The 26,633-nt window shown below is 40.1% G+C and overlaps 1 protein-coding gene across 5 annotated transcripts in view; it reads right to left on the bottom strand.

The window, feature by feature from the left end:
* Window positions 1–26,633, bottom strand: part of VPS13D (vacuolar protein sorting 13 homolog D) — a 296,629-nt gene that overhangs the window by 133,646 nt on the left and 136,350 nt on the right. For all 5 annotated transcript variants that reach the window (XM_032300439.1, XM_032300440.1, XM_032300441.1 and 2 more), the window contains 10 exons: window positions 25,048–25,190; window positions 21,148–21,278; window positions 20,751–20,926; window positions 15,322–15,445; window positions 14,283–14,518; window positions 10,129–10,237; window positions 5,412–5,575; window positions 4,029–4,137; window positions 1,038–1,217; window positions 756–869 (listed from right to left, as the gene is read on the bottom strand). In XM_032300439.1, the coding sequence (XP_032156330.1) occupies window positions 756–869; window positions 1,038–1,217; window positions 4,029–4,137; window positions 5,412–5,575; window positions 10,129–10,237; window positions 14,283–14,518; window positions 15,322–15,445; window positions 20,751–20,926; window positions 21,148–21,278; window positions 25,048–25,190 (1,486 nt within the window). The remainder of the gene's footprint in view (window positions 1–755; window positions 870–1,037; window positions 1,218–4,028; window positions 4,138–5,411; window positions 5,576–10,128; window positions 10,238–14,282; window positions 14,519–15,321; window positions 15,446–20,750; window positions 20,927–21,147; window positions 21,279–25,047; window positions 25,191–26,633) is intronic.

The raw sequence follows: 26,633 nt of genomic DNA, 5'->3' as shown, positions 1-26,633 counted from the left end.
GAGAGTATAAGAAAATAAAGCGCTTTACATCCCTCTACTCCCTACCTCTCTGCAAATGGAAACTACTTAGGGGAGTCCTATTATTTACCTGGATGGCTCAAATGCCATCATTTCACTGGAAGCCTTGCTTTCTAGGCATACCCTTCACCCCAACAACTCCAGGGTATGTGATGATACCTCTATCAGAGGACTGATGACATTCTGCATTTCATTACAGAAGTCTAATTATTTGGGAATCTTTCACCTTATTTGGGATGAAAGCTTATCATTTGTTGTCCACTACACTTCCATAACATCCAACACAGTGCTTTACACATAGGCATTTGATTTTTTCAAAAATTACTAAATGAACATCAAATAAATATACTTTTTAATGTTCACATCATCTTCCTTTTCAAACTTGTCACTCTCCAATCCAAAACAGAGAAAACTGAGGAGATGTCAGAGATGGCTAAAGCAAAAACCAAAAAATTGTTTGTCTTAAATCTTACTGAAATTCAAATAGTTTAGCTTCCTTTATTGTAATCATAGTTTAGCAATGCTTGTTACATTCTGATTCCACATAAACTTTGTTGTCATTTACATAACACATTCACACATTCATGCTGTGATAAACAGTAAACACTGTCAAACATAACTCATATTTAGAATCATACAGGATAGAGAGAAAGAAAGCAGAAGGTCTAAATTACCACCAAGCAAAATTCTAAAAAACTGATGATCAAAGAAATAAATTTACAATATTTAGACCTTACTTCCAATTCCTGTTCTGTATCTGGATTCTTTAATTTTTGCAGCTCTTGTTCGGTGACAGGAAGTTCACCCACTTCATATGAATGGTCACTTTTCCGTTGGCAGAAATCTGTAATCTGAAGTCAAATAAAACACCACATGAAGATGATTCACTCTTCCTTATTGAAACCCATTCTAATCCGGGACAATTGTATAGGTCAACAATCACTATATAATCAAGAATCCTATGGAAAGAAATGGTTTCCAAAGCACTGCTAAGGTAAACTCTTATGGCAAATTATCACCTGGAGTGCTCTAGTTGGTCCATCTGGGATGACTCTGATGGATAACATTCCAGAACCAGGTCTCATTTTTTGATTAATAAATTGTTGTTCAGGTGGAACTGGCCCCAAAAGCTCCATGGAAGTGTCAGGACCCAGAACAACTTCAGCACCATCAAACAAACCAGAAAGTCCTCCTTTGGCCTAAAAAACATTGGGGTAGAGACATGCAAGGAAAGACGGTGCCTTTGACGATTTAACACATCATTTCAAACAAGCTCCTAAATTTACATTCTCCTCTGAAGGGTCATGATCTATGTGCAACAAAGCCTTTACTATTTGTTCAGCTTTGCAGATGATGAAAAACAGTAGGATTACTTGAGTAAGATGAAAAGTTATGCTCATAAATTTGGGTAATCATGAATAAGAGATAATTTCATGAACAGAGTCTATCAGTTTAATTCTGCCTTTGACTAATACTAACTTCTTGTCATTAAAATAAACTTCTAAAAAAAAGTAGACAAAACTAGCTGTTTCTTTGAGTATTCTCACTAGAGTTTGCTTAAAAATCTGAAATATTCTGAAAATAAAATAATTATTATAATCATTCAACTTTCCAGTAAGAGGCAAATTCTAGAGTTGAAAACCTCCCCAAACAGGCCTATGGCTGGACAACCAACCCAAATACTCAAAAGATGGTGTTTCTTCTAGAATGGAATACAGTGTTGAGAATGTCACCTGGTACCCGGTTTATTCAGGCTGTTAAAAGAAAAACTTCAGGCTGGGCGCAGTGGCTCATGCCTGTAATCCCAGCGCTTTCGGAGGCTGAGGCAGGCAGATCACCTCAGATCAGGAGTTCGAGACCAGCCTGGCCAACATGGTGAAACGCTGTCTTTACTAAAAATATAAAAATTAGCTGGGCATGGTGGCAGGTGCCTGTAATCCCAGCCACTCGGGAGGCTAAGCCAGGAGAATCACTTGAACCTGGGAGGCGGAGGTTGCAGTGAGCCGAGATCGCACCATCGCACTCCAGCCTGGGCAACAACAGCAAGACTTTGTCTCAAAAAAACAAAAAGAGAGTGAGAGAGGAAGAGGAAAACTTCGGCCAAATTAAATTTAAATGAGTTTAACTGAGGAATGAATGATTCACAAATTCGCCCCCAGAATCACAGCAGATTCAGAGACTCCAAGGGATGCCTCACGGTCAGGACAAATTTATAGACAAAGAAAGGGAAGTGACATACAGAAATTGGAACTGAACAGCTGGATCAGTTACAGGCTGGCATTTGTCTTATTTGAACACAATCTGAACACTTAGCCATCTATGAGTGGTTGAAGTATGGCTGCTGTGACTGGACAAGACTAGCTATTGTTACAGGCACATATTCCTAAGTTAGGATTTCAATCTCACCTGCCTATTAAGCTAGGTTACAGTTCGTCCACAGGGATTCAATTATAGAAGTACGGAGTCCTTCTCAGGCCATATTTAGTTTGCTTTAACAGGCGTTTGGAGGGAAATACCTTCTTCCTCTATATGCCCCAATCAAGTCTACAGGAAGATGGTTGTGGGAAAGCAAACACAGGCTAGAGAAGACAACGGCAAAGAGCATCTAAATCCCCTCTGTTAACTTTTAGATACTGAATAATGAAAACAAACTCTGAGCAGGGTTTATAGTACAGGTTTCAACACAAAGAAAGCTCTTTATAGCTATTATAAGTTTAGAAAAAAAGAACATATACGACCTAGTAAGAGCAGTGTCAGAAAATGTTTTAATGTCTTCAATGACTTTATTCAGTATAGTAAGATAGAAACAAGCTTACTTTCCTAAACAAAACACATTCTGCTCTGCTCAATACTGTTATTATAGGGTCACTAACAAGCAGGGAAATGATGAAACAGATTCACAAAACAACAAACAGCACAAAGAGATTTTAAGGAAGAAAGCTTCAAGAGCATTGGAATTACATGGGCTTTAGAAACAAACTAGAAGTGAAGTCAGGGTCAGACATGAGACCCACCAATTATAACAAGCCCTCTTTGCCTCTAGAAGTTTGAATTGTATTGCTAATTGAAAATCACAAATCCATTCCAGATGTGTGCTACATATAAGTAAGCAGTTTGTCTTTGATGAAAAAAGCTCAGGGCAATAGAGATAAAGAAAATAAATCTCACCAAAAGCAGTCAGAGGCTCCTTCCACTTTTGCTAACCGCCCTGGAGAACAATCTAAGTCTGATAGTCTTGTGTTTCCCTTTTGTGTAAACCCCAGGCTGGACAGAACTGCACACACAATGGCAAGTGCTATTCTCCTACATGCCCAAACCTCCCCGACACCTTCCTACTTCTCAGACCCCCGTTCTCACTCCCAGCCTGAAGCCAGAAAGGGCAGAAAATCCAAACCCTTGGTAATTCGCCAAACACATATTTGCCTAGAAAGTGCCTGGGAGTTTCTCATGAGGTGGACTGGCTGAGAAGACGACAGAGGAAACTGTCCAGCAACCTTCATTCTGACATTTGCTACAACAATTAAATGCTTACTTAGGCAGAAATGAACAGAATCAAGAGCATGTAGATGCCTGATGACTGCTCACCATCTCATAGAACTCTTTACAGAAGACTTGCAGCTATGACATTAACTTCACAGGTCTAAATCTAATCCATCTAACTTAGTGCTGGACTTTTTCTTTGATGATATATATTACCTATGTAACTTTAAAAAGAAAGAACGTGTAACTAAAAGTCCAGGTAAGCCATGAAAAAAAAGCCTTATTATCCAGGGCAATCACTCTTAACACATGTACTGCATACCATCTCCAAGAACTTTTCCCATGTAAAGATACACAAATGAACAACAAAACTTTCTTCACTTCCTTCTAACTAAAATGGAATAGAATAAGTGTTGCTCTGTAATTAGTTTTCCCATTGAACAATTTTATCATATATAATTCAGTAGAGACTTTGTTTCAAAGAAGGCTCAGCCACTCCTTGCTGCAACTGGGGATCAAAAATGACTGACCTGGACGACCAACCCATGCAACCCACACGTCAGTTTTCCTTCTCGGAAACTCCACGTCTGAGTTGTACTTCGCCTGCGGTCAGGCTTTCTTAGCATCAGCGGCTCATATCTGGAAAATGGAAAGTACAATGAACCACGAACCCTCTGAGTCAACTGTTTCATGCCTGAAAAGAACATGAGAGTCATGGCTTTGCTGTTCTTCCTTCTAATACCCTCCACCCTTCAAACGGAATGGGTAGTTAGCTTGAATCCTAGGGCAGTTAGGTATCTCTCGATAAGAAAAGAGGAATAAAGCAACATGGAAAAAAATGAAGAGGGGACACAAAGTAAGACATGAGAGATTTCATAATACACAATAATACAGCTTCTCGCATTCTCAAAATGGCAAGTTCTCATGCAGTGTGGAAGGAGTATCTGCTAAATATATGTAAAATCTTTCCAACAGTCTTTTTCCTGTTGTACTTCTAAACTCTTTTCTGTATTAACTTGTAAGGCATCTAAAGTTTTTCTGGAAATAAGGCATTAACTGAAAACGAAAACACTGATTTTTATGGAGAAACTAAGGCACAGGAAAATAAAGTAACATTACAACTTAAAGAGTGGATTTGAATCCATGGATTTACTCATAAAAACACATCTGATTATTCTCTTAATAACTGATTTCTGCTTTTGATGGATTTAACAAAGTCATTAAAAAGATGTAAAAAAGAAACCACATCCTCAGAATAAGGGTGGACTGGAATTTGGGTGAAAGAAATACTCACTTTTCATATCATACCCACTTTATTGTTTGAAGCTTCTTAACATCTGCATGGGTATTGTCATCATAGCTTTAAAAAATTAAAGGGGCCGGGCGCGGTGGCTCACACCTATAATCCCAGCACTTTGGGAGGCCAAGGCGGGTGGATCACGAGGTCAAGAGATCGAGACCATCCTGGTCAACATGGTGAAACCCCGTCTCTACTAAAAATACAAAAAATTAGCTGGGCATGGCGGTGTGTGCCTGTAATCCCAGCTACTCAGGGGGCTGAGGCAGGAGAATTGCCTGAACCCAGGAGATGGAGGTTGCAGTGAGCCGAGATCACGCCATTGCACTCCAGCCTGGGTAACAAGAGTGAAACTCCGTCTCAAAAAAAAAAAAAAAAAAAAAAAAAATTAAAGGGAAAGCCCAATGCTCATATTTGGGAATATGACAGGTTTTTGTCATTGAAAGAAATACACATTTTTCTCTCCTTTTTGTTTTTTAACTGCTAAGCCAGCTAAACTGAACTGCTATGACACATTTTTACTTCATTTATAGAACTCTTGGTTTTTGGTAGAGATTTCCTCTGAGTCTGAATTTGAAAGCAATGAGCTTGAATCAAAAGTTACCTAGAAAATTACCTGTTGTCAGTCACTGCAGCGAGACCAGCGATATCTAAGATGGCAGACCCCTCCGTGGCGCGGGCAGCTGAGGGCTTATTGGGGTTGTGAGGAACTGAAGAGCCCTCATGGGCCAGCATTCCTGTTCCTGTCATCCTCCATAGCTGAGAACGCTTTCCTGGTTCCTGTTAAGTAGATACAAGCAAAGAGGGAAAGAGCCATTATGTGTGGCCACAGCTAGCTCCTCACTTCAAGAGCTTCCTCTAGAGCTAAATAGTTCTCATGCAGGAAGTTGATTTAGATATTTTCCACATTCTATAAGTTAATTCAAACTTCCATGGACTATCCTTGTTGTCCTTAGGATGAAATATGCTAACCTCCTGAATCAAACAACCAAAAATTACAAATAATGTGCATTTTAACAAATGTATGCTTTTTATAACCTATTTTTTTTCCATTTTAGAAACTAGGAACAAATGGCTGGACAGTCTCCTACACTAGATATATTGCCATGATCACTGCCATTCCAGACGGCCACCCTCCAGTGCCCTTATCTTAAAGAAGAGTGCAATTACATAAAGAATAATACGATACTCTCAATATCTGACTTTCAGACAATCAGAATTTACCAGAGGTCTTCCTCCCCATCCCCAAAGTTTATAAAGGAAGTTTACTATATTGATAGTTTCCAATTTTCATGGGCTGATTATATCTAAATGTTAAGCTGGTTGCATTCAAAGGTTATGCTAATTGATTGCTAGCAACACTTTTTTTGAGACAGAGTTTCGCTCTTGTCCCCCATGCTGGAGTGCAATGGTGCCGTCTCAGCTCACTGCAACCTCAGCCTCCCGGGTTCAAGTGATTCTCCTGCATCAGCCTCTCGAGTAGCTGGGCTTACAGGCATGTGCCACCACACTTGGCTAATTTTTCTATTTTTAGTAGAGGCAGGGTTTTGCCATGTTGGCCAGGCAGGTCTTAAACTCCTGACGTCAGGTGATCCGCCTGCCTCAGCCTCCCAAAGTGCTTTGATTACAGGCCTCACGTGAGCCACCATGCCCAGTCAGATTGCTAGTAATTCTAAATATATTTTCTCTTTAGAAATATTTTGTAAAAAGCAGTTGGGCTTCTAGGTCAATTATGAAAGTCGATATAATCCATTATATACTAGAACTCATAATACTTATTGAGAACTTACTACGTGCTAGGCATTGGTCCATAATATTTACATAAAAGAACTCATTAAGGCCAGGCACGGTGGATCACATCTGTAATCCCAGAACTCTGGGAAGCCAAGGTGGGTGGATCACCTGGAGTCAGGAGTTTGAGACCAGTCTGGCCAATGTGGTGAAACCCCATCTCTACTAAAAATACAAAAATAAGTCGGGCGTGGTGGTGCACATCTGTAATCCCAGCTACTGGAGAGGCTGAGGCAGAACTGCTTGAACCCAGAAGGCAGAGGTTGCAGTGAGCTGAGATTCCGCCACTGCACTCCAGCCTGGGTGACAAGTGTGAAACTCCCATCTCAAACAAAACAAAACAAAAGAAACCCCCTCGTTTAATGCTACAATCTAGTGACATATGCACTATTACTATTCCTATTCACAGATGAGGAAGTTAAAGCTCATTGAGACGACGTAACTTCCCCACAGTGACATAACTAGTTAGATGGTGGGTCCAACATCTGAATCTCTGCAGCCTGATTCCAGAGTCAGCACGCTTAACTGCTCTGCTATGTTGTCTCTCTAGCACAATCTGTATCGTTCCTTTTCAGTCACACCTATACTCCAGCTAGACCTGTCAAGATCACATACACCCCCACCAGGCAGGAACTCCTCCAGAGCAACAGACACATCAGGGCACCACAAAGTCATTTCCATGCTACCTGTGGCTGGATAGATAGCTTTTCATCACATTCTACAAGGTAAAAACTAACAATGTAGCATGAACACTGGAGTCAAAATGCCAGGATTTGAGATCTGGCTGCACAATTTACGAGCTGAATGACCTTGGACAAGTTACTTAATCTCTTACAGTCTCTATTTCCTGATCTTTCAAAGAGAGAAACTGCCTCATGGTTTTTGTGATAAGTGTAATAAATGTAACGTGCTTAGCACATGCCTGGCACCAGGTAGAGCCTCAATAAATGTTTGTTGTGTTATTATCATTACATCTCTTTACATAGTACTTTATGTACATTATCTTAGCTAATCCTTCCAGCAAACCTGGGAGGTCAGTAGAAAAATGAAACTCTGAGAGAAATGGGGGAAATACCAGATACTATATATCTTTAAGTGGCAAAGCCAGAACTAAAACCTAGAAAGACATCATGCTCTTTCTGCTGGATGCCACTGCCTCCTCTGTCTGCAAAAAGAGATGAAGCTGAGCTGCACTTTCCCATCTCTAATTCCCACTTGCTTGCTTCTCTGTTCACAATAAGAGAATACATCTCTCTACAGCACCAGAAACAACTGGAAAAGCATCTCAGTTATCCTGTAGATGGTACAGATTGGGAATCAATACACAGATACCCAGGTGAGATCAAGTTTCCATACTGGGATTCCTCTACTGCCTGCCCATTTGTACAGGCTCATCATAATTTGGAAAATACCTAAATTTCCACTTGAAAATCTGAAATGCACCATTCTCCTTCCAGTTCCCTTCCTCACTTCCCTAATCATTCAGTCCTAAAATCTTCAGATGGGACTGTGGAAGGCAGAACTCCATGGGGCTTGTGTGTGTGTTTGGGATGGGGGCTGTAGTGGCCCAATGTGGACTTGTTAAAGCACATGTGGAACAAAGAAGGCATTCACCTAAGTAATGGGGTAGCCCAGAGCAGGGACTGAAGCCAAGGTGGAGGTTTGGGAGGGGCCTAATGGGAGCATCAGAGACGGAGGTGAGGTGGGTATTTCTGCAAAGGGCAGGGTGAGATGGGGCAGGGCTGCCCAGTACATGGAGATCAGAGCCCAGGCAAGGTAACCATGGTGTGAATACAGGACATGGGACAACTGCGGTGACGGAGGATGAGTTACATTCAGGGTAGCTGATCCAATCAATAAATATATTCTTAGCGTTGAACAAGGGAAGTACAAATATAGAAAGGGACAAAATTAGAAAGAACTTTGTCATACTGGACTAGAATCAGAAATACTGGCATGAACTGCTGGTTTTTGATATATAGAGAGATACAGAAATAAATATGTACAGTATACAAATATTTATACATATTTAAATATTTATACATAAAACACACATATGCATATTTGTGCATACATAGATTAAAAACTCCTAGCTCTGTCTTCTGAGAGAGCCTGGGAACCACAACACCACAACAGCAACGAGTGCACCTGATTCATGAATCTCAGGTTTCTAAATTCCATTCTCTGATGGAAGGGATGAGGGCTCCATGGAGAAATGGCAAATTCCAGGAATGGTGCCGGGGAAATATAAGATGGGCCCAGGATAACTTGCTGTGTCAGAAAGTAAGGAACTGAGGGCACATGCTGAAAGAACACAGAAGGTTAAGGGAGCTTCCACTGGCCCAAGATGAGAAAAACTGAGCATCAAAATAAATAATGGCTGGGTGTGGTGGCTCAAGCCTATAATCCCAGCACTTTGGGAGGCTGAGGCGGGTGGATCACCTGAGGTCAGGAGTTCAAGACCAGCCTGACCAACATGGTGAAACCCTGTCTCTACTAAAAATATAAAAATTAGCCAGGCATGGTGGCAGGTGCCTGTAATTCCAGCTACTTGGAAGGCTGAGGCAGGAGAATTGCTTGAACCCAGGAAGAAGAGGTTGCAGTGAGCTGAGATTGCACCACTGCATTCCAGCCTGGGTGACAGAGCAAGACCCCTTCTCAAAAATAAATAAATAAATACTGATACAGTAACAGATAACACACTGAATAAAACAGTAACCCATACTGACTGACACACACACACACACACACACACACACACACACGCATAAACAGAAAATATGACAAATAGGAAATTTGTGTAGTCTTGAAGTACCATGCCGCAAAATCTTGACTAATTATAAAAAGAAAAAGAGTAGCTTCACTTTTCAGTGGAAAAGGCTATCACACACCTTCTTAATCAATCGCAGCAAGTTAACATCACCAGTAAGGGGACAAATCAACATCACAGCCCTACTTTGGTAAAATTCCTGTCAATTTTCTGGAAATTTGAGATTCTGTCCAAATAAAAAGTAATAACACAAAAACCTAAAATGTCAAACTTCTACACTTGGTTTCCAACTGAAAAGGAGAGGTCTATTTCTTAATGCCAATCCATACACTTTTACCTAATTTTTCATTTCAAGGTAACTCTTTATCTACTCTCCTATTTACTAGTTTTCATTCTTATCCAGTGAAATAACTGAAAACGTTCTATAAGTTAAAACGTTATATAAAATGTTATAATTATTGCTAATTTTAGAAATTTGTTCTTGCCTACTTAACAGTCACCCAGCCCTTAGTAATTCCACATATATTTATTATTCATGTTTTGCTGATCACATCTGGTGATCACATACCCCTCTAAAAGTCATCTTACTCCTGAGCTGGTACTCATCCACCCTAATGCTGACCTGGAAATGCCAAGAGGCCTGGGTTCCACACGACAAGCAAGTCCCTATGGCCTCATCATGAAACAAGGACTCTGACTGAACTGGGTGATCCTGAGTCCTGCCCAGTACTAAATGCTTCATATTCTATACTCTGACCGTAAGCTCTCTTACCTTCTTCTTTAAAATGACTCTTTGTGTCTTGGGTGAGACATCCAAGACGAGCTCCGCACAGGTAATGGCCTTGTTGGAAGCCACAGGCCTGCCTGTTCCCTCCTGCAAGCTAGAATTTAAAATTAATATATATATATATATATTATATATAGATAAATATACACAGGTGTACATATATACTCACACATGTATTCAAGTATTAATATGCAAATGCCCAAAACTTTTATTAAAGAAGGAAATGCTTTAAGGCATAGAAGAAAAAGTCTGACACAAGAGCAGGAATATCAGGCTTGCATGTTTCTCCCTACACAGTTCCAAGATTCATCTCTCAGAAGACATACGCTGACATTTTTCTTTTAATAATTTTAGTGACATAAAATTCAAATGTAAAAGTACAACCATATACCTTTCGAGGGCCCCCCCCACCAAAAAAAAAAGGCAAGAAGTTTGGTCAGGTGTGGTGGCTCACGCCTCTAATCCCAGCACTTTGGGAGGCCAAGGCCGGTGGATCTCTTGAGGCCAGGAGTTCACGACCAGTCTGGCCAACGTGGTGAAATCCCGTCTCTATTAAAAATGCAAAAATTTGCCAGTCATGGTGGCATGCCCCTGTAACCCCAGCTACTCAGGAGGTGGAGATAGGAGAATCGCTTGATCCCAGGAGGCAGAGGCTGCAGTGAGCCAAGACTGCGCCACTGCACTCCAGCCTAGGTGACAGAATGAGACTCTGTGTCACCCTGCAAAAAAAGCAAAAAACAAACAACAAGAAAAAAAAAAAACCAAGCCAGACAATTCAAGAAACCAAAAATTAGCTTTACTCTGCCAAGCAGATGATCAGCATCATTGCATCCCCAAGTCCTGGCAAGAAATCCGAGGTCCCTTTAGGATGAAAAGAAAACAAAGGGGTCATAATCGACTCCCTCCAATTCAATCATGTTATGTTTCTCTGAGGCTAAAGAATCTTAAGCTTTATGGAATGCTGCAGCCTGGCTGTACTTTGGGATGTTTGGACATTTTTTATTTAGATTATTTTCCTCTTTCTATTAACCCCTATTAGGAGGAAAGAAAAAGAAAAAAGGTAACGGATTAGTTCAGAGTTTAAAAACTAAGTCTTCATGATACCAAAAGCAAAAGTGATCTTTTTCCCCCAAAGCAGATGAATTATATGTGATCAATATGAGAAAACTGTGTGCTTGAAAGGACACAATCTAAAAGTAAAAAAACTCACAAAAATAATGGGAGAAAAAAATTGCAAATCATGTATCTGATAAGAGACTGATAGATATGAAGAACTCTGACAATTCAACAATAAAAAGGCAAATCATTCCATTTTAAATATGCAAAGTATTTGAATACACTTTCTCTAAAGGATAAACACAAATGACTAACAAACACATGAAAGATGCATAACATCATTAGTTATTAAGGATGCAAATCAAAAAAACCACAACGAGATACCACTTCATACCCAGTAGGATGGACATCATTTAAGACAAAACAAAACAAAACAAAACCAGGCATGGTACAGTGGCTACACCTGTAATCCTGGCACTTTGGGAGACTGAGGCAGTTGGATCACTTGGGTCCAGAGGTTTGAGACCAGCCTGGACCAAACAGTGAGACCCTGTTTCTACCAAAAAAAAGAAAAAAAAAAAAATTTTTTTTTTTTAATTAGCTGGGCATGGTAATGCATACCTGTGGTCCCAGCTATGACAGACACTGAGGCAGGAGGACCGTTTCATCACAGGAGGTTGAGGATGCAGTGAGCCGAGACTGTGCCACTGCACTCTAGCCTGGGTAAAAGAGTGAAACCTTGTACCAACACACGTTGGTGAAGATGTGAGAAACCAGAACCTCTGTACATTGCTGGTAGGAATGAGCGATGCTCTAGCCACTGCGGAAAACAGTATGGCGGTTCCTCAAAAAGTTAAACATAGAATTATAATAGAACCCAGCACTTCCACTCTTCTGTATAAAGCAAAAGAATTGAAAACAAGTACTCAAACAAATATATGTACAGGCATGTTCATAGCAACACTGTTCAAGAGCCAAAATGTAGAAACAACCAAATGCCCATCAACAAATAACTGGATAAACAAAATGTAATATATACACAAAATAGCATAGTATTCAGCCACAAAAAGTACTGAGTACTTTTCAGAAAAAGAATGAAGCACTGGCACACGCTACAATGTGTATAAACCTCAGAAATGTTATGCTAAGTGAGAGTCCAGACAAAAAAGGTCACTCCTATGATTCCATTTCTATGAACGCCCAGCATAGGTCAACCCATAGAGACTGAAAGCAAATGGGTGGCTGCCTGAGGCTGGAGACAGGGAGGAATGGGGAGTAACTGCTCAGCAGGTTTTGGTTTCTTTTTGGGGTGATAAAAATGTTCTGGAACTAGGCAGAGGTGGTGGTGGCACAACATTATGAATGTACCAAATGTCACTCAACTGTTCAGTTTAAAATAGTTACTGTTATGTGAGTTTCACCTCAAAAACAAAATTAAAAAAACTATTCTTCCTCATCATTTATTCCTTCCAAGAATGCAAAGAATTAGTATCTAATATTCTCCAAAAGATGGCTCAACCTCTTAGCACAGCAAGATTATTCTAATTCTGCTGTTAGATTCTGCATACCAAGATTCCAGGAGCTTCTCTTTGTATCTGTTCCATATCGGTTCAACCCATTAAGCCCATAATCCTCCACTAGGATTCTTCAGTTAAAGAGCTTAGTAACTACTGGAATTTATAGAACATAAGGAGAAAAACATGACTAACAACCAGATTTAGATTTGGTTTTTCAGGCATTAAACCTTTAAGTATGTCCCACTGTTAAGTGTCATAATCTTTAAAAACAAATTAACAGCAAACAAACATATTGACTCAATTATAACAAGATAAACATCCTAGCACCATCACTACCAAAGGGAAGGTCAACAGACAAAGAAGGAATGGTTATCTCTGCAACTTCAATTATTACTAGTGAAATCTGGACTCTAAGCAGATGAGAGAGATAATACAAAAACCCAGAGATTATATTCTGGGCCCCAGGCATGTACATAAATCTTACTCATATGCAAAAATGTTCCAAACATTTTGGAAAGGAATGTGACTTTAAATGCCGTGTTCATCAGGTGATTTATATCTCTAATGTTAAAGATTAAGCTATTTTCCATTTCTTCACAGATACACTTTAAAATTGGCCCTGTAACTTCAGGACAGAAACAATAAGCTGTATTTACATGTTGGTAGAATGACTAGTTTTTGACAGCCTAGTGTTTTAAATCTCTGTGTGGCAAACTAACAGGAAAATTAAAATGAGCTTGATATTCTTCACCTGACTTTTCTAAATACAACTAGTCAAACAGCAGTGAAGATTATAATTCTAACGCATTGGAATTTGTGTGAAATTAAGCTACTATATTTGGCTTTAGGTGAATATTAAGACAGACCCTTAGGTGTCTGCTTAATCAGTATTCTCAATGGGGTGGGGGAGGAGAGTGAGAATGATGACTTGAATAATTATGATGAAGATTAGTATCAAAAAAGGAAAGAGACAAAGCCACTAATAACTAGCAAAAAGAAAATTTAAATACTAGAATGAATTATTGGGAGAGATATTTAACAAGAGAAGAGGTTTGACTCTTCGGATAAATTTTAATCTAGCCAAAAGACAAGAGTTTACATTACATGACCTCTTAAGACAGACACTGAGCCTAGGATTTGGTAAAGAATGAAAGAATCTGCCGGGTGCAGTGGCTCACGCCTGTAATCCCAGTATTTTGGGAGGCCAAGGCAGGCGGATCACGAGGTCAGAAGATCCAGACTATCCTGGCCAACATAGTGAAACCCTGTCTCTACTAAAAATACAAAAAATTAGCTGGACATGGTGGCACACGCCTGTAGTTCCAGGTACTCAGGAGGCTGAGGCAGGAGAATAGCTTGAACCCAGGAGGTGGAAGTTGCAGTGAGCTGAGATTGCACCACTTCACTACAGCCTGGCGACAAGAGCGAGACTCCATTGTCAAAAAAAAAAAAAAAAAAAAAAATCTCCTTTGTACTTTGGTCTCCTGAGAAACTGTTTAACATTTAAAACCTGTTAATAATTAGAACCTTCTGCTTTATAAGAACAGTAATTTAATCCAGAATTACCCAGAGAATGTATATGTAGCAGCAATATAAATGAAATTTTCATAATAAAGCTGCCGATTATCCTGGAAATCATTCATGTTGCAGTTGATCTCGGAGGACCCTGCCCCTTTAACAGTCAGAGTGATAAAAGGTGGCAAGGTGGGTTCGTCCCAGGCATAATCCAATGAAGTCATGGGCTTCACTTCAGTCCGGAGCCTAGGTTCAGCTACGCCATGCTGAGTAAAGACAACTGGGACCTAGAGTGATGGCGGGGAGGACAAAGAGGACTTTCATTCAGAGTGAGATTACTGAAAAGTGAGTCAGTCCTTCCTAGATTTGAGTTCCAGATCCAGGGAATAAACCCCAGTGAGGTTCATCATCTCACCTCTTTAAATGTTTCTAATCATCTCACACATTCAAAAAAACTCACTATTTAAAGGACATGTGCCACACACACACACACACACACACACCCCTATTGAATGAAGGGCTTTAAAAGCTTTGCCAAGTTAAATACCTAGGGGGAGCAATTCTATCCTTTCAATGGCATCTTTCTAGCCCAAACCCCCTATGATATATTTTAAATATAGAAAAAAATAAGAATTTTGGAATGTGGCTACAGATCATCACATTTAAGACCTATTATTATTTGAAGCCATAATTAAAATAGAATCTAATGATTTCCATAATGACTTTCCAGAAAAATTCATTAAAATGGCCACTATAACTAAGCAACAGTAGAGTTGCCCATTCCCATTCCACTGGACAATCCAATGTCTTTCTCTGTTTGTATATGTCTACAGAAAGGACAGTGTCAATCAGACACTCTAGTTAAAATAAATAAATCTGGAGGCTAAAAGATTATTTCTGTATGGACAAGGCTGCCCAGCAATCAAAATAACCAGCAGAAAACCCCTCTTATGGGTAAGGATTTCTAAGGTTGCCCAGATATAAAGAACCTATCCTTCAAATGCAAGTTTAAAATAAATTGTACCACTGTCTTAAGGGCAGTACACACTTCCACACATGAAACAAACTGGCTCTCAACTCTACTTGATACCTTAGAAAAGTTATCAATTCGGAAAGGAGGAGGTAACTGATCTGTGTCACTAAACGAGATTCTATACGTAGCTCCTCGGAGAGTAATTTCCACTCGTAGGAAGAAGCATTTTCCCAAGGTATCCCTGCAGGAGAAGGAAACAAAAGAGGCTGTATAAAACATAGGAGACCATCTGCAATCCACTTACTTCTCATATTTCTGACAATCACGACACTGTTTGGGCCTCAGTCAATACCACTGAACTTAACAGCCCACTGCATGTTCTTCGATCATCTTAAAAAAGTAGAAATTGGCAATACGATTACAAAATGGTAATTTTCTAATTCTCCTATTTCTTCAACATTTATACACTGATACTCTGCTGCAAAGAAGAAAATGGATGTCTGTAATGTATGTGTATGTATGTGTGTGTGTGTGTGTATACATTTATATATAGATAAATCACTGAAGGAAATGGAAAGCTTATCTTTACAGAAAAATATCAGTGAATAAATGTAGAAGAAATTAGAGAATTAAAAATCAGCATTTTTGGCTGGGCCTGGTGGCTCACACCTGTAATCCCAGCACTTTGGGAGGCCAAGATGGGAGGATCACTTTAGCCCAGGAGTTCCAGACCAGCCTGGACAACACAGTGAGACCTCATCTCAATTAAAAATAAAAATAAAATAAGTAATTGTTTAAAAATCTGCCTTGCAACCACCCATGTAATAAGTGATTCAAGAACCACTAAACCACCAAAAGGTTTTTGGGAAACAGAATATTCACTTAGTCTTATTCCTTCAGTGGATTATTCTTATTTACAAAGAACAAAGGAAACTTCACAAAAAAGAGGCCTGCTGGATACCACCTTAACCAGGTGATGAACAACTTACCACCACCAATAATGAGACCAACAGACATTCTGATGTGATACAGTGGGAAACACACAGCATCGCATAGCCAGTACAGCTATCAAAAATATCTGACCCAAATCTGCAGACAGGAAATCACTGCCCAAATGTGGAAAATAGGACATTCTATAAGAAACTAGCTTGGAGTTTTCAAAAATGTCAATGTCACTAAAGACAAAATAGGCAAAGCGGGACTACTCTAGATTAAAGGAGACAAGAGAATACATGAGCCAAGTAAAACAAATGATCCTTCACTGGATCCTAGATCAACGGGAAGGGAGTTGCTATGAAGGACATATTAGTCATTGATTCGGTCTATGAAAACCATTTATTAGAAAACACATCAAAGTTAAATTTCTTCAGTATGTGATAATAGTATTATATTTAATTAGAAAAATGTCCCAATTTTTAGGTGATAAGTGAAGTTTTTATGGCTTAAGTATCATGACGACTTTACTTTCAAATAGTTCAGAAAGGAAAATGTGTATTTATGTATGTGTGAAAAGCGAAAATGTAGCAACATGTTGAAGACTGGTAAATCTAGGTAAATGATATAGGGATATTCATTTACTACTCTTATAACTTTCCTATAGTTTAAATTGTTTCCAAATGAAATGTTGAGGGAAGTAAATGCAATAGATGGCATAGGTCTGTTCTCAGTAGTTTAGGACGGCACATTAAAATCATTTCAAAAGGATTAACAAAACTTACACAAGTCATCGTCCCCCTCTATTTTTTTTTAATAACCATGAATTTTTTCATTCAATTCAAAACTGGCTTCCAATTCTCACACAACAGATAGGGGCTGCCTCTATCCAGAGAATATATAAAACAATTGTGATTTTGGCTATAGAATCCCTTTTCCCTCACCACTCCTTCGCCCAAATAAAATCTCGTGGGTAACACATTACGCTACCGACGAAAGTGCTGGCTGAGGTAGGGATAAGAGTGCTAGAGCCCTACCCAGTAGGCTCCCTTGGGCATTAGAGTGATGTCCTTAAAATCAAACAGCTCCTAAAAAAACAGCATGAAAACCACTATATCCAGATGCGATTGACACTAATAAAGGCCAGGGCAAAGTATAATCAAGAAGGGCTCACTACTCAATCAGATAATACATTTAAAAGTCAAATATAAACACTAATTTGGGGCCAGGTGTGGTGGCTCACACCTGTAATCCCAGCACTATGGGAGGCCAGGGCAGGAGGATCACTGGAGGCCACAAGTTCCAGACCAGCCTGGGCAACATAGTGAGACCTTGTCTCTACAATTTTTTTTGTTTTCAAATAGTCAGGCGTGGTGGTGCATGCCTGTACTCCTACCTACTCAGGAGGCAGGAGGGTCACTTGAGCCTAGGTGTTCAAAGTAACAGTGAACTACGATTGCACCACTGCACTCAAGCCTGGGCAATAGAGCAAGACTCTATTTCCAACAAAAACTAAAATAAAACCACTATTTTGAAGAATTATTTTGGATCATCCATTGTTAAATTATCATATTTCTGTTCTTTTGTAACAGTGTTCTCAACAGAGAGTTGACCATAAAGTATAAAAGATTAAATTTTGCTTCTAAACATGTTCAAATAGAACTGATCTAAGATTCTTTAACTTCAAAAGCATTTAATGAAAGAAATTTTTTTTTTTTTTGAGACTTTTTGTCACTCTGTTGCCCAGGCTAGAGTGCAATGGTGTGATCTCAGCTCACTGCAATGCCTCCCAGGTTCAAGCGATTATCCTGCCTCAGCCTCCTGAGTAGCTGGGATTACAGGTGTGCGTCACCACACCTGGCTATTTTTGTATATTTAATAGACGCGGGGTTTCACCACATTGTCAGGCTGATCTTCAACTCCTGACCTTGTGATCCACCTGCCTCAGCCTTCCAAAGCGCTGGGATCACAGGCGTGGGTCTCTGAGCCCGGCCTGATGAAAAGAAGTGAAAAGGGTGGGTGCAGTGGCTCACGCCTGTAATCCCAGCACTTTGGGAAGCCAAGGTGGGTGGATCATGAGATCAGGAGATTGAGACCATCCTGGCCATGGTGAAACCCTGTCTCTAGAAAAAAAAAAGACACAACTGAAAAGATTTCCCATGATCAGGGACTGGAAAATATAATTTTTTAGATGTCAATACCACAAAACCCTATGGATTTAATGCAATCCCTATCAACATTCTAACAGCTTTTTTGCAGAAATAGAAAAATCCATCTTGAAATTCATATGGCTCTAAGGAACTCTGAATAGAGAAAACAACTTTGAAAAAGAACAACAAAGCTGGAGGTCTCACTTTTCCTTATTCCAAAATTTAATACAAAGCAACTATAATCAAAACAGTGTGGTGCTGGCACAAAGAGAGATAGATCAATGGAATAGATTAGAGAGCCCAGAAATAAACTTTCACATGTAGGGTCAAATGATTTTCAACAACAGTACCAAGATCACCTAATGGGAAAGGAGAGTCTTTTCAATAAAAGGTGCTAAGAAAATCAAATATCCACATACCAAGAAATGACGTTGCACCCTCACCTTAAGCCATAAACAAACATTAACCCACAATGAATCACAGACCTAGAAGTAAGAGCTAAAACTATGGCCGGGCGCGGTGGCTCACGCCTATAATCCCAGCACTTTGGGAGGCTGAGATGGGTGGATCACGAGGTCAAGAGATCGAGACCATCCTGGTCAACATGGTGAAACCCCGTCTCTACTAAAAATACAAAAATTAGCTGGGCATGGTGGCACGTGCCTGTAGTCCCAGCTACTCGGGAGGCTGAGGCAGGAGAACTGCTTGAACCCAGGAAACGAAGGTTGCGGTGAGCCGAGAGCGCGCCATTGCACTCCAGCCTGGGTAACAAGAGCAAAACTCCGTCTCAAAAAAAAAAAAAAAAAAGGGCTAAAACTACAAAACTCTTAGAATAGGAATTCCTATAATTCAAAACAACCTAATTCAAAAATTGGCAAAGGAACTAAATAGATATTTTTTCTAATTAAGATATACAAATGGCCAAAAAGCACATGAAAAAATGCTCAACATCACTAATCATTAAGGAAGTAAGAATCTAAACCACAGTGCAACGCCACCTCACACCCATTATACAGGGGCGGGAGTATACTTAAGGCTTGCGCCAAAAACAAAGCAAACAAGTGTTGGTGAGGTTGTGGAGAAAGTGGAACCCTTGAGCACCAGTGGCAGGAAAGTAAAACGGGGCAATGACTGCAGAAAACTATGGTGGTTTCTCAAAAAATTAAAAACAGAATGATCATATATTCCAACAATTCCACTTCTGGGTCTATACCCAAAATAACTGAAAGCAGGGTCTTGAACTGACACTGGTACACCTATATTTGTAGCAGTTTGTGATAGCCAAAAGGTGGAAGCAACCCAAGTGTCCATTAATAGATGAATAAACAAAAATATTAACATGAACATTGACAACATTATGCTAAGTGAAGTAAGCCAGTCACAAAAAGACAAATACTTATGATTCAACTTACACGAGGTACATAGAGTAGTCAAATTTATAGACACACAGTAGAACATGGTGGCCAGGGACTGAGGGGAATGGGAATGAGGAGTTAGTTGTTTAATGGGTACAGAGTTTCAGCTTTGCAAGATGAAAAGAGTTTGGGGAATTATTTGCATAATAATGTAAATGTACTTATACCAGTTAACTGTAGACTTAAAAATGGTTGAGAGTAAATTTTATGTTATTTCTGTTTTACCACAATTTAGAATTTTTTAAAATAAATTCTTAAAGCACTTGATGAGAGCAGAAAGAAAGTTTAAATCATCCTGGGCTAGTTAAGGCTGATTTTGTTGTTGTTGTTGTTGTTGTTGTTTGTTTTGTTTGAGACAAAGTCTTACTCTGTCACCAGGCTGGAGTGCAATGGCGCAATCTCAGCTCACTGCAACCTCTGACTCCCTGGTTCAAGCAATTCCCCTGCCTCAGTCTCCCACGTAGCTGGGATTATAGGCATGTGCCACCGCGCCCAGCTGTTACTTTTAGTAGAGACAGGGTTTCACCACGTTGGCCAGGCAGGTCTCAAACTCCTGACCTCATGATCTGCCTGCCTCGGCCTCCCAAAGTGCTGGGATTATAGGTGTGAGCCACCGCACCCAGCCGGTTATTTTTTCTTAACAAGGACTGAGTGTTACCGGGTTAGGTGTAGAAAGCCAGATGATTTACTAGAACAGCTTCAAACGAAAGAATAGTTTGTATAAATATGTCAGAATGTACAAAAATAATTATAATGAGCATTTCCATCTAAATGCAGACCTTTCAAAGTTGCAGGTAATCAAAATATGAGCTCAGTGTTACTCTTTGGATTAAACAGCAATTACACCATGGTCAAAACTGGCAACACCTCCTTTAGTTTATTCTATCAAAATATCCACTCATATCCCTGGACTTTGCAAGTTCTAAGACCTCTGTCTGAGTCAGGAATATATGTGCCGATTTTACAAAGGCAATAAGGGCTTGGTATTAGAGTTCTGCATCTCAAACAGGGACTACTTTTTTGTCTATATTTAGAGTCTCAAACTTACCTCATGTTGATATGGAAGGAATTATTCTTGTTGACTTCAAAGCCTCCAGACCAAATACAATTGGGAACATCCATCAGTCTGACGCACAATAGCTGATCATAGTCATTCCGAGGCCAGTGGAACACCACACTGGAACCAGGAAGGGTGGAAATGTAACCTTCGGGATTGGCTGTTCCCTAAAACACACAGGATCACAGGCTTTAGTCAACAAGTCGATTCACAACGGCAAGTGTTATGGAGTACCTACTCTGAGCCTTACCCTCTATCAGGAGCTATCCGAGTACCGAAGGCACAGAGTAGTTACTCATATCACAGAACGTACAGTCTTCATGGAAGATGACATTAAAACTTGTGCTACTAAATAGGCACTCTCATCCTTCAAAAACAAACTGCTCACCTGTCCCCTGGCAAATTCTCTCTGTGCAAACGCAAGCTTGTGAGATGACTTATTATCTAACAGGTAACGGGGGGCAAAGATGACCATGCAGGTATCAATGTATCGACCTCGCCCTTTCTTGACATCAATACCTACAAATAACAAGAACGACTTTTATGAATTAAGCATAAAGAGAGAAAACTCTTGGTCTGACAAAGAAATAACCTTCACAATTACTTAGTTTCTCTTAGAAAATAACTACATCACCCAGAGAGGATATTGAACCTTCTAGGAATATAATGAAAATAGCAACTGTACTCAAAGTGTTACTCCTTATTCCCATTTAGGCCTTAAAAAGGTTCAGGGGCAATATCAATATCCCCTTAATTCCTAGTTTCTTCACACAGTATATACCATTTAATAGCAACTAAAACACATAAGTTTCCAGTCACGTATGCCTTAGGTTTCCATTTATAAAGGTGAATACTCAGAACGGTTTCACATGATACTTTTTTACTTACAGCTGGGACACAAAATTTCCTTCTAGGGAGCCTGCCACTTTTACAGGATATAGTGGAAATTTCAGATTACTTAGCTGGATTTTGTAATCTTCTAAACTCCACTGACTCTTCTCTAATATTTTATTTTAGCCCATTGCCCAAGGATCCAGTTCAAACATAATGCTAAGTATTATAGAATTTATTCATGGCCAGACACAGTGGTTCACACCTGTAATCCCAGCACTTTGGGAGGCCGAAGCGGGTGGATCGTTTGAGGTCAGGAGTTCAAGACCAGCCTGCCCAACATGGTGAAACCCCGTCTCTACGGAAAAAACAAAAATTAGCCAGGTGTGGTAGCACGCACCTGTAGTCTCAGCTACTCGGGAAGCTGAGGCAAAGAGAATCGCTTGAACCCAGGAGGCACAGGTTGCAATGAGCAGAGATCATGCCATTACACTCCAGTCTGGGTGACAGTGCGAGACTTGTCTCAAAAAATAAAATAAAATAACTTATTCATTTATAAAATAAATGTTTTCAGCACCTACTATGTACTAGGAGAAAATAACAGAACAGTCCAAAGGAAACCTCAAGACACCTGGTTCCAAATGAAGAAAAGCACCAAATTATCTTAAAAACTGGTAACAATTTTCAAAAGTAAAAAAATTCAGTGGGATGAATTATTCACTCATTCATTCAGACAATAAATATAGCAATGACATTCAAGGCACTGGGCTGAGCTCTGGTCACCCGCTGATAAAAATATTTATCATAGAATAAACAATAACAATAATAATTACTGATCTCTTAATACATGCTAGGCCCTCTATCAAAGGCTTTACATTGAATCCTCATAACAACCTTCTAAGTCAGATATTTTAATTATTTCCATTTTACAGATGAGGACGCTAAGGCATGGAAAGCTAAGTAACTGGCTCTATGTCACACAGCTAGTACGTGGTACAGCTGGGATTCAAGTCCAGGCAGTCAGCCTGCAGAGTCAGCACCCTCATGAGGCTTGCTTGTATTGTGATGAGACATATACAAGGTCCCCACTCCACTCAGCAGTCACCAAGTATCAAGAGAACCATGAAAATAGAAAACTCCAACTTAGGATTTGACAACCAGGTGTCCTAGATTTCTCAACATAATTCCAATTATAAATATTCCAATCTGTTAATGCTGTAATTCACTTAAACTGGCTTGAAAATTCTGATGTTCCTTTAATATAAGCCTTGAAAATACCTGAAAGACTGAGAAAAATCACACACAAAAATCTCTCTAAAACTCTGTGTCTAAGAAATGCTATGTAATACTGGGATAGGGAGATAATGCCCTATGACTTCCTTCTGTGACATACAGAGAAGCTTTCATTGTCAGAAATCAACATTATCATAGTTAGGTGGTTTCTAATATAAAGTCTGACTACAAAAGATGTATCTAATTTAGTATTACAAAAAGAGTCTAGATGCTCTGAAGCAATACAGACTCTCCGTGTTTGGAAAAAGGTGGGCTTTTGTCCCTTTTATATCTTATATCCTGGGAAACCGCTGATAAATCAATAAGCTGATAAGATCAACAGGCACAAAATCATTCTTTTTGGAGGTCTATGTGAAACTAACTGGCAAGGCTGTGCCTGGCTTTTCAGTTTGGATTGTGCTTTAAACTTTCCTGATAGGGAGCTAGTTATCTATCCTATTCTTCAAAATATCCAAGCAGTAGATTCCACAAATTCCCTTGTGGGAATACATGGCAAAAGTTCATGATCCTCAAGAATTATGAAGTCCTATCTTAGCCCACACCCCTTTATCCCTTCCCTAGGTGGAGCAACAAAACTCAAATCATAGTCTTATCCCTCAAAACATATGCCATGAGCTTTAGTGAATGCTCCCAGCTTATCAGTTTAAACGGGTAAACATTGCATATTACGGGTAAACACTGCATATGTCTGATTAGTCTGCTCAATTGGCCTCTGCAAGAATTCTGCGGTTCTTAGTGCTAGCTGCTTTAGTAGGAACAAGCTCCTCCCACCTCAATTTGTCCCAACTACAGCTTCCAGCCAACCTGCGATAGTTTGCTTTGCAAAATACATCAAGGGCAAAATACCCCAGCAGAAAGCCAAACTCAGTGTGAAGCAGCCTTTGCCTATTCAAGGGGTGAAGCAAACCAAAGTGAGAAAAAGTTAAGATAACTATTCTTGTGCTACGAGATCAAATGTAGTTTATTTCTTTTAAAAATCTTAATGTCAACTTTAAAAAGACAGTTCACATGTCAAGGGAGAATGAACACAAACCTATGATTAAAAATCCAAAAAGGAAACTACACTTGGAAGATTCTTTTATTAATAAATCCTCAGACATCTAAACACATCCTTGACTCTCCATGGGACTCAGGATAAATATGTAACTGATATCACATCACTTTTTCCTTGCTCGAGGAAGGAACTAGGGCTATGTGCATACTGTCCAATATGGTCCCAGTAGCCATATTTGGCTATTTAAACTGAAATTCATTAAAATTAAATAAAAAGAAAAATTCCATTCCTCAGACATACTTGCCTTTTATCTCACTAATGTGCTCTCCAGAGCTCAGCAGCCACATGTGGCTAGTGGCTACCACTACATAGTGCAAAATAGAACATTTCCATTATTGCAGAAAGTTCTACAGGGCCATGCAGTTCTAGATGGTGCTCCAGTGTTCAAAACTAATATTGCTTTGAGATGCTCGGAAATTATATACTAAAAGGATGCACTGCTACATTTTCAACCTGATTCATATTTAAATCAAATTATCTTAACCCTTTAGAGAATCTTTTGAGTGTTCCCAAGTGGCTATGAAGCATATGGGTACAGTATTCTTCCCTCCCCTTTCCACCATTCCCATCTCCATAAGCGAAGTTAGTCTGGAGATTTCTTTAATTACCACAACCACCAAGTGCATTTTATTTGTATGCCCCAATCTTAGTCCTACTTCTGACCCAGACTTCCCCTTTACATCTAGGTAGGTCACTTAACCTCTCTCCTTCAGTTTCAAGGAGAACAATGCTTCTTACCCTCTGAGGGCCTGCAAATTTTAATGAATGCGTGGGAATACTTGGAGGATGAAAAGCATGCTAAGTGTTCCTATTATTCCCCTGAAAAACAAGGATTCAAGCCAAACTGATACTTTCCTGACACAGGTGAGTCTGAAATTAAACAGAGCCATAGATCTCAAAAGGGCAGTGTTTAGCTGGCTCCTCAGATCCCTAGGAGAACAGATCTGTGTTGACATCAGTGTAGCATTCAGAGAACAGATACCTGACCCAATGCCAAATGAGCAAATCAGCACTTGTAGCCAGGCCAAAATGCATGGCCAGCTCATTCCTCCAAGCCTGAGGTCACCAGCCAAAGGTTCTGTTTCTCCCACTGCCCCAAACGTAACCCACCAATGTTATAGATCAGCCCTGGGCGGTTTCCTTGCTGGATGACTTTCAAAGCTCGGACACCACTACCACCATCCAGGGAGAAGCCCTGACACCAGCCCGGCATGCCTTCTGGATGAATCCCCCTTCCGATTCTCATCGTGCAGCTGTGGGGCAGAAAAGCAAAGATGTAGATATTCATCCACAAGAAAGTCTTATCTGCGTGTTCCAATTGGGAAACACTAATACAGCCATCACTGAAATTCCATCTCTACTACTGACTCTCTTCCTCGTTCTCATGTGATTCCCTAGCACAGTGAGAAAATTCATCAGTGGTTAAAACTGTATCTTAGAGGTAACAGTGTGTAAAATTTATGTACATCTACAACTAAAGTCTTTAAGAGAAAACATTAGGATTCTACGAGCATAACACGTCAGGAAAATGCTGTAATTTCTTTTCTTTTTTTTTTTTTTTTTTTTTTTTCTTGAGACAGAGTTTTGCTTTTGTTATCCAGGCTAGAGTACAATGGTGCAATCCTGGCTCACGGCAAGCTCTGGCTCCAGGGTTCAAGCAATTCTCCTGCCTCAGCCTCCCAAGTAATTACAGGATTACAGGCATGTGTCAACATGCCCAGCTAATTTTTGTATTTTTAGGAGAGACGGGGTTTCACCATGTTGCCCAGGCTGGTCTCGAACTCCTGACCTCAGGTGATTCACCTGCCTCAGCCTCCCAAAGAGCTGGGATTATAGGCATGAGCCACCACGCCCAGCTAGCAATTTCTGTTATTCACCTAAAACTCAAGGATTCAAGTCAAACTAATCCTTTCCTAACTGCTGTTTCAAGGGTTCATTTAAAAAAGCACAAGAAGCATATGTACAGAAGATACAGGTATGATGATACTACTACAATCGCAAAGCACCGTTTAGTTGGCCATTGTCTTGTCACAGCTTTTGGCATCATAATTTCTGAATGTGTGTTCTAGCTCCACCACTAACAAGCGATGTAAACTTGGGCAGGTAGCACTCTCTCTGAGCCTCAGTTTCCTCATCTTAAAATACAACAATATTAGGTCAGCCGCGGTGGCTCACGCCTGTAATCCCAACACTTTGGGAGGCTGAGATGGGTAGATCATGATTTCAAGAGTTCAAGACCAGCCTGGCCAAGATGCTGAAACCCTGTCTCTTCTAAAAATACAAAAAGCAGATGAAAGAGGTGGCATGTGCCTGTAATCCCAGCTACTCAGGAGGCTGAGGCAGGAGAATCACTTGAACCCAGGTGTGGCAGAAGTTGCAGTGAGCCAAGATTGCGCCACTGCACTCCAGCCTGGGCGACAGAGCAAGCCTCCATTAAAAAAACAAAAGAAGGGCGCGGTGGCTCAAGCCTGTAATCCCAGCACTTTGGGAGGCCGAGGCGGGTGGATCACAAGGTCAAGAGATCGAGACCATCCTGGTCAACATGGTGAAACCCCGTCTCTACTAAAACTACAAAAAATTAGCTGGGCATGGTGGCGTGTGCCTGTAGTCCCAGCTGCTCAAGAGGCTGAGGCAGGAGAATTGCTTGAACCCAGGAGGCGGAGGTTGCGGTGAGCCGAGATCGCGCCATTGCACTC

The sequence above is a fragment of the Sapajus apella genome, unplaced genomic scaffold (genome assembly GCF_009761245.1).
Source record: "Sapajus apella isolate SASKATOON/1434 unplaced genomic scaffold, GSC_monkey_1.0 scaffold43, whole genome shotgun sequence".
NCBI lineage: Eukaryota > Metazoa > Chordata > Mammalia > Primates > Cebidae > Sapajus > Sapajus apella.
The sequence above is the reverse complement of the archived record's forward strand: the minus strand, read 5'-3'. Positions and strand labels throughout refer to the sequence as shown.